The sequence below is a fragment of the Cervus elaphus genome, chromosome 14, assembly GCF_910594005.1.
Source record: "Cervus elaphus chromosome 14, mCerEla1.1, whole genome shotgun sequence".
NCBI lineage: Eukaryota > Metazoa > Chordata > Mammalia > Artiodactyla > Cervidae > Cervus > Cervus elaphus.
In genome coordinates, this window is record NC_057828.1 from 5,412,378 (window position 1) to 5,419,896 (window position 7,519).

At 42.2% G+C, this 7,519-nt stretch overlaps 1 protein-coding gene across 1 annotated transcript; it reads left to right on the forward strand.

The window, feature by feature from the left end:
- Window positions 1–1,381: 1,381 nt before the first annotated feature.
- Window positions 1,382–7,125, forward strand: SNRPE (small nuclear ribonucleoprotein polypeptide E). The gene is made up of 5 exons (XM_043924079.1): window positions 1,382–1,515; window positions 2,239–2,265; window positions 3,718–3,780; window positions 4,717–4,795; window positions 6,911–7,125. Exons 1-5 carry the CDS (start codon window positions 1,462–1,464, stop codon window positions 6,964–6,966), a joined length of 279 nt encoding a protein of 92 aa, XP_043780014.1. The 5' UTR covers window positions 1,382–1,461; the 3' UTR covers window positions 6,967–7,125.
- The last annotated feature ends 394 nt before the right edge of the window (window positions 7,126–7,519 follow it).

A 7,519-nucleotide genomic window follows, 5' to 3' on the forward strand; every position in this document is an offset into this window, starting at 1 on the left:
AAACAAGACAAAATAATGATAGTTTAGCCATAAAACAGAGTCAAGGGCTATAGATAATATACTGAGCCATATCCTTGAGTTGTTTTGCAGATACTAAAACTGCTACCAGGGAGAAAAAGCGAACTACATTGTGACCTTGAACACATAGCCTTCAGACTGGCTGGGGCCTGAGGATCCTTAATACTGACCTCTGTGACCTCAGCTGGTTACCTCACCACCTAGTGAGAGAATTGTGCATGAGCTGATCATGTAGCCTCAACCTTCTCCCTTACTTTGTCTTTAAAAATCCTCTCCTAAAAGTCAGCCGGGAGCTTGGGTCTTTTGATGGTGAGCTGCCTGTTCCTCTAGCTGTCCTTCACCACAAACCAGTGTCAACAGCTTGGCTTTACTGCTCCTCCTTGGAGCAGACCCAAGTTTGGTTTGGTAACAATCTCAGTTAAACAAGTTACGATTCTGCTACTTGCAGCAGTGTGTCTAAGTGGTGTCTAATCTAAGCGGTGTCCCCTTGGACGAGTCCCTTCGACTCTGAGTTTCAATTTCCTCATCTACAAAATGGGTATTCCAGTTAAAGGAAATTTCTGCCAGCCCACAGCCCAGGATATAGCCTAACCAAGTCCGACCCCTCCCCTCCAGCTGTGTTACCCAGGAAACGATATGTTGGAAGGTTGAGACCTTAATGTGTACACACGTACACTACTTCTTCATTGGATCTTTAACCCCATGAGGAAGGAACATTTTTATCTCCATTAAGCCAAGATATCTCCGTTATCTCCAATAAGCCAAGACAGGGCAAGGGTGAGTAACATTCTTGGTCACACACTATAAGCGTGCAGCATTTGAGCCTAGAAATCAGGTTTTAGGGTTTTCATTCAACATTGATCCTCCACTGACACCTAACAGATAGCTCTCCAAAAAGCTGATGAGAGTTGAATCAGTTACTGGAGTAACCACAGCACCCGGCTTTCGAAATCGTATCGTCTGTGGCCCAAAGTGTCAGCTGCGGGAGCCCTGAGTTTGGGCTTCTTGCAGCCCTACCCTGTCCACAACGACGCGGCTGTCAAGCCTAAATCCCAGGGAAGCAGGCCTTAGAAAAACCACTGAATCACACCATTTCAGAGGAGGTACGCAGGGGAACGATCCGGCTCGTAAAACCGACTCAAAAGCGAAGTCGCGATGGGCAGCCGCGGCCGCCGCACAACCGAAGCCGCGCTTCCCCTCAAGCCTCCCTCCAGGTGGCGCTGCAGGACCAACCCGCCTTCCGAAAGGGAGTTGCCGCCGTGCGGCCTCCCCGGGAGGCTCTGGAGCACCGAAATAACCGACTCCTGTGGCTAGAGAGGTATTTCCCCAGGAACCGCCCACGTCGCCGCCTGAGCACAGCGCACTTCCGCTTCCGGCTCGTTGTTCCGGAAGTTGCTTTCTGAGAGAGAGTGTGGAGTAGTGTGGTGCTTGTGAGTGTCCAGCATGGCGTACCGGGGCCAGGGCCAGAAGGTGCAGAAGGTGATGGTGCAGCCCATCGTATCCTGCTCGATGCGTGAGCAGTAGGAGCTTTGGGCCGGGAAATGAGGGGCGAAGGAGGAGACGGGCTAGGCCCGAGGGAGCGGAGTGCGGCCGCTCATCCCATGAGCCCCTGGGGCGGCCGAGGCTAGGAGAAAGCGCGGGGAGTTGAAGAACCAGTGATAGGCGGGAGGTGGGCTTGGGCAGACCCTGCGCTGGAGAATGCGGCAGTGGTGGGTGAGCGGGGAGGACGACCTTTATTACATACTGACTGAAAGCGGGTGTTACCACTTTCCACCGGGAGGGAGACCTCTGCGCGGAAGAAACTCCAGGAAGATGAGAGTGGGGAGCATTTCCTTTATAGTATTTAGTGATGTCCTAGTGGGTGTTTGGACTTCCCAGGTGGCTCAGAATCCGTCTGCCGATGAGGGAGACGGGGTTTTGATCCCAGAGTTGGGACGATCCCCTGGAGAAGGAAATTGCAGCCCACCCCAGACTTCTTACCTGAAAAGTCCCATGTACAGAGGAACCTGGGGGGCTCCAGTCCATGGGGTCACAAGAGTGGGACAAGACTTAGCGACTGAACAGCAACAGTGGGTACCTAGTTGGGCACTTTTCTTTGCCTAGGCACAGAGTTCGCGTTCAGAAAAATGAGATGCGTGTAGATTTTACGAGTTTCAGGGAGCAGAGTCTGTGCTTTGCGTGTTTTTTGTTTTTTTTTTTTTTTCTTAACTCTTCCTGCAGAATCTCATCTTCAGATACTTGCAAAATGTAAGTTGTTGGCTGTTTTGTTATTTTTAAGTTAAAGGTGAATTTACTTGGTTGTTTGTCTCTTCCTGTCTGATCATTGTTTTAGAGTAAAAAAATGAAACTGGAGATGGGGAGGGCATTTGAGGAGAAGGAGTGCCAGGAAAGGTCTAATGTGACAAAATGGTATGTAGCCATGCCATGGGCTTCCCTGGTGGCTCAGACGGGAAAGAGTCTTCCTGCAATGCAGGATACCCGGCTTGGATTCCTGGGTTGGGAAGATCCCCTGGAAAAGGGAATGGCAACCTACTCCAGCATCCTTACCTGGAGAATTCCACGGATAGAAGAGCCTAGAGAGCTACAGTCCATGGGGTCTCAGAGAGTTGGTCATGACTGAGCCCCTAACACAGCCATGCCAACGCCAAGCATGCAAAGAACTGTGTTGTTATTACTTTGCAAGACCAAAATTACTGATTTCAAAAGTAATTACTGGCTGACATGATAGTGGCATTTGGGTATTGGTACTTTCCTTGGGATTATGGCAAGAACATTGGAACCTTTCCGTGGCACCTCAGGATGAGATACTGGAAGAAAATTTCAGTCAGCTTTTACTAGGTCATAGGGTGGTGTGTTAAGCACTTTGGGGGGTGGGGACACACTTATCGATAGACACTGGAAAAGGAAGATAGGAGGGATAGGTTCAGAGGATTTACTGGAAGCCTTCTTTCCTTTGGAGGGATTTTTAGCAACTCAAAATTTGACTTGGCAGAGCAGAGTATTTAAATTATCTCTGAAAGAAAATGTGTTTCCTGTGGTTCTGACAAATTTTAGTATGTGACAACTTAATAGAAAACATTAATTTCAAGCCGTTGTAATTTTTAATCACAGGAATTGAGGGTCTCACTCCTGGTTATTAGGGCTTCCCAGGTGACACTAGTAGTAAAGAACCTGCCGGCCAGTGCAGGAGATGAGAATAGACTCGGGTTCGATCCCTGGGTCAGGATGATCCCCTGGAGGAGGGCATGGCAACGCACTCCAGTATTCTTGGCTGGAGAATCCTTTGGATAGAGGAGGCAGGCTACAGCCCGTGGGATTGCAAAGAGTCAGAAACAACTTACGCGCTCCTGGTTATTAGGTGTGAGACGTGGAAAACTGAGAAGCTAGAGAAGACTGTCTTGCAGCTGGAGTTTGCTCTGGTAGATAAGAAAGAAGCCCTTTTTGCTGTCTTGTCACAAATTTTCACTCTAAATATATAGAGACTATAAGCAACAGAAATATGATTGAGTCTCAAAAACACAGGAATATCATTAGTTCCAGTGTAACATTTGTTAAGTGAGAATGTTTCTTGGTTAGTGACTTGTCTTGGCTTTTATTTGTCAAAAGTTTTTTAGGAGTCATATTTGTCTGTTGTTTGACCAAAATGGTTGGATTTTGTTTACTTAGTTCTTAACATTTCTGTTATTCTGATTATTTCAGAGATCGCGGATTCAGGTGTGGCTTTATGAGCAAGTGAATATGCGGATAGAAGGCTGTATCATTGTAAGTACCCAGGATATTTTACCTCAGAGCATTTTGTTCAAAGAAAAAATTTCCTAAAAGATGGCCAACAGAGCAATATATAAAAAAATCAAAGACCCAACCCACAGAAAGTCCTTCAGGACTCACTATCCTTGTCTCATTGTTCTACTTAATAGGGATTAGGTAATTCACAAAAGAGAGAGAAAATTAATTTTATAAAATATTTAAACAATAGTATTAGTCTTTAAAGGAGGGGTCATAAGAAATAAAATGAGGGGGGAGAAAGATGAGAATTCTTGGTTAGTGATACCTGAATAGAACTGGGTGGGGTAGTTAAATAAGATGTCCAGGGTAGCAGAGTAACTTAAATAATGTTTTAAAGAAAGAAAATATGGGTGGAAGTGTTATACTGAGTCTGGTATTTCTTTTAGACAGTGTAGTAGATTCCGTCAGTAATCTCCCCTTCCCCTGTTTGTTAGTTGAAATAACAAGCTTGGTGGTTGGTAGTGATAGTGTCTTTGTGGGAACATGGGAAAAGTTAATTAATATATGTACACACACTGTACTGAGTAGGTTATAAAAGATGGGGAGGATGACTTTTTGGCATAGTTAATGAAGTGTAAAGTCCCAAAAGTTCCAGAAGTAATTTGAAGTACATTCCTTCTTTCGTTGTTATTTAAAAAGAGACTTAGGGAGTTTCCTAGTGGCATAGTAGTTAGGATTCCAGGCTTTCAGTACCGTGGCCTGGGTTCAATTCCTGGTTGGGGAACTAAGATCCTGCAAGCTGTGTGGGGCACCCCTCCAAAAAAAAGAGACTTGAGATGTGGTGTTTCAGCTGGAAGATCAGTGGAGAGATGAATTTCTGAACTTGGCATTTTTATATATTCCTGTATTCATTTAGAACAGTTTGGATATGATTTTACATGAAGATGACAGTCAATTGACTTGTTTTTCTAGGGTTTCGATGAGTATATGAACCTCGTATTAGATGATGCAGAAGAGATTCATTCTAAAACAAAGTCAAGAAAACAACTGGGTAAGAATATAAATGGCCTTAAAGAATTATAGAAATTTTTATTCACTTGCAGAATTGAATGAATGAGTTGCAACTCATTTCATGTTTAAATTTAGTTTGTATTTGAGAAATTATTTGGGAGAGTAGTATATTCTTAAAATCATCTTTTGCCACTTGTTGTTTATCCCACTCCATTTCTGCTTCTGTCTCTCCAGTCTAGAGCTCTCACCAAGATTACCAAAGACAAATGGTGTTAAATCTAATGGTCCTCATTTTATTGAGCTCTAAACAGCATTTGGCTCTGTGATACTGTAGTCAGCTTTTCCCTTTTCATCACTAGTTGTTCCTTTTTGAGACTTCTATATATTCATTCTTTAGGACCCAGCCATTAAATGTTTGAGTTGCTTAAGTCTTGGTTCTCAGTCCTCCTATCACTCAATATTATTTTCCTTGGTACTCAAGACTGCACTTACAGTTATATTTATATGTTGACTTCCAAATATACATTTGTAGCCCTAGACCTCTCTCAGCCTCTTCAGTATTTCTACTTGGATGTCTCAAAGGCTCCTCAAAATTAGCATATCAGAATCAAACTCAATTCCAATGCCTGACACACTATTTAGAGCTACTTTAGTGTTTCCTGCCGTAGTAAATGGGACCAGTTCTATTCAGTTTACTAATAAATTTCTCTGCAACTCCAATTTGCTCTGCAGATTCCAGTCATCTTTTTAAAACACTGGCCTGAATTTGTTATCTCTTTGCTTGAAATCCTTTGGTGGCTTCCTGTTGCTCAGAGGATAAGAAAATCTTTAATATATCCTTCAAAGTCCTTCATGATCTGGCTTTACCTCCCTCTGCTCATTTTGTATCACTCTGTACTTCATTTTCTGAGGATCATCCACACTTCTTTGAATTCTTGAAATCTACACATCTGTCTCCTCATAAATTTTTTGTGTATGGTGTCCCCTGTGTCTTTGGGACTCAGGTCAAATACCACTTCCTGCTAGGGTTAGGTTTTGTTTTGCTTGGGGTGGGGATGGAGGGAGGGCATGCTGTGCTAAATTTGTAGTAAAACATTCATTATTGGGATTGTTAATGTCTGCCACTGGACCACATGCTCCACTAATGCATGAGTCCTCTTTGTTTTGCTCCCTGATATACTTAGTGCATGCCACATAGTAGAAATTTTAAAATATTTGAATAGTGAAGGCAGTTTCTTAACCCATGTTCTTTAGGATTTGTGGCTTCCTCAAGACTCAAATAATTTCTATTCAAATTCCATTAAGTTGAGGTCTATTTAGGCGTTTTGTCTTTAACTGTTTAATGCCCCAATTGACAGCTCACTAGTATTTTTAAAAGTGGTAGGTTTCAAGTGCCTTTTTTTCCCAGTCCCTGAGGATTCTCTTGAGCCTTATCCTAGCTATGTGGAAAGTAGATTCTGAGAGTGGTATAATGTTTTGCTTAGCTTCTTCCTGCCTAGGCTTTTTGAAAGCCTGGATTTTTCAAATATAAACGTGTCTTATCAGGAAATGCAAGCTCACCTTACTGACATTATCTATAAATTATTTGCAAAGTATTGATTGCTCATGGTAATATCAACTCTGTAAAACAGGTTAATATTACTTGTGCCATTGCTGATGGTGCTAATTAACATGTCTCAAACTGTTCTATTGAACACCAGTGTTCCTGAAGATATTTGTAGATGTTTCCCAGGAGGACTGTCCTTTGCTCAAACAGATTTAGACAGTGTTAGGTAAAACTTAAACAAGTTTGTATATCACAGGATGAAATCTTTATTAAGAACTCTTAAGAATGCTGCATTTCCTAAAAAAACTCATTTCTCAGTTTCTGCAAAATCAGCTTTAGGAAATTTTGGGATAGTTGACTTGGTCTATAGAAACTGTATTTTTCATAAGATAACATTTCTCTGCCATCATTAGGTTATTGTTGGAAAAGTGCAAATGGTCTGATATGCACAGCCTTTCAACATTGGAAAATGTCACATAATTTCACAGACGAGAAAGCATTTTTAGAATCACTCAAGAACAATTTAAAATTCTGAAGCTAAAAGGTACACAGTTTTCTGAGCGACTATTAATGGCTTCTTCTTTTTTTTTTTTTAATTTTGTGTTGCAGGTCGGATCATGCTAAAAGGAGATAACATTACTCTGCTCCAAAGTGTCTCCAACTAGAAGTGATAGATGAAGTGAGAAATTGTTTGGCAATACCGTTGGGTTTTTTAGGTGTCTTTTGTTAGAGATGTAGTTCTAAAACTTGTATTCATATTGTTCTGCTCACCCTTATGTTATTACCAGATGACAATAAATGCTGTGGGACTGTTTTTATCAAAATATTTACCTTATTTTTTCTATCCAGTTAATGTTTTTACACAATGTCACCGTTAGCTGTCAGTGTTTATTTTAAAGTTTTTTGAGGGATGGCACTTGCCCTGAGCACTTGTTTTTCACAGAACTGGGATTTGTAGATCCTTAAGGCAAAGAATAGGAATTCTACCTGAGGTGACTTCTGATACTGGGTGGTGCAGCAGGAGAGTGTTCATAAAAGTAAAGATTATGGTGCCAATATATGTTTTCATCATCAGTTCTAATTCTGGAAGCTGGGATACCAGGACTTGTAGCCGCATTATGTTGAGGACATTATAAGGGCTCAGGATCTGCCTAGCACTCTCTCAGAGTTACTGTGTGAGGTCTTTGTGTATTCTTTTATCACTAAGGTCAGAATGTG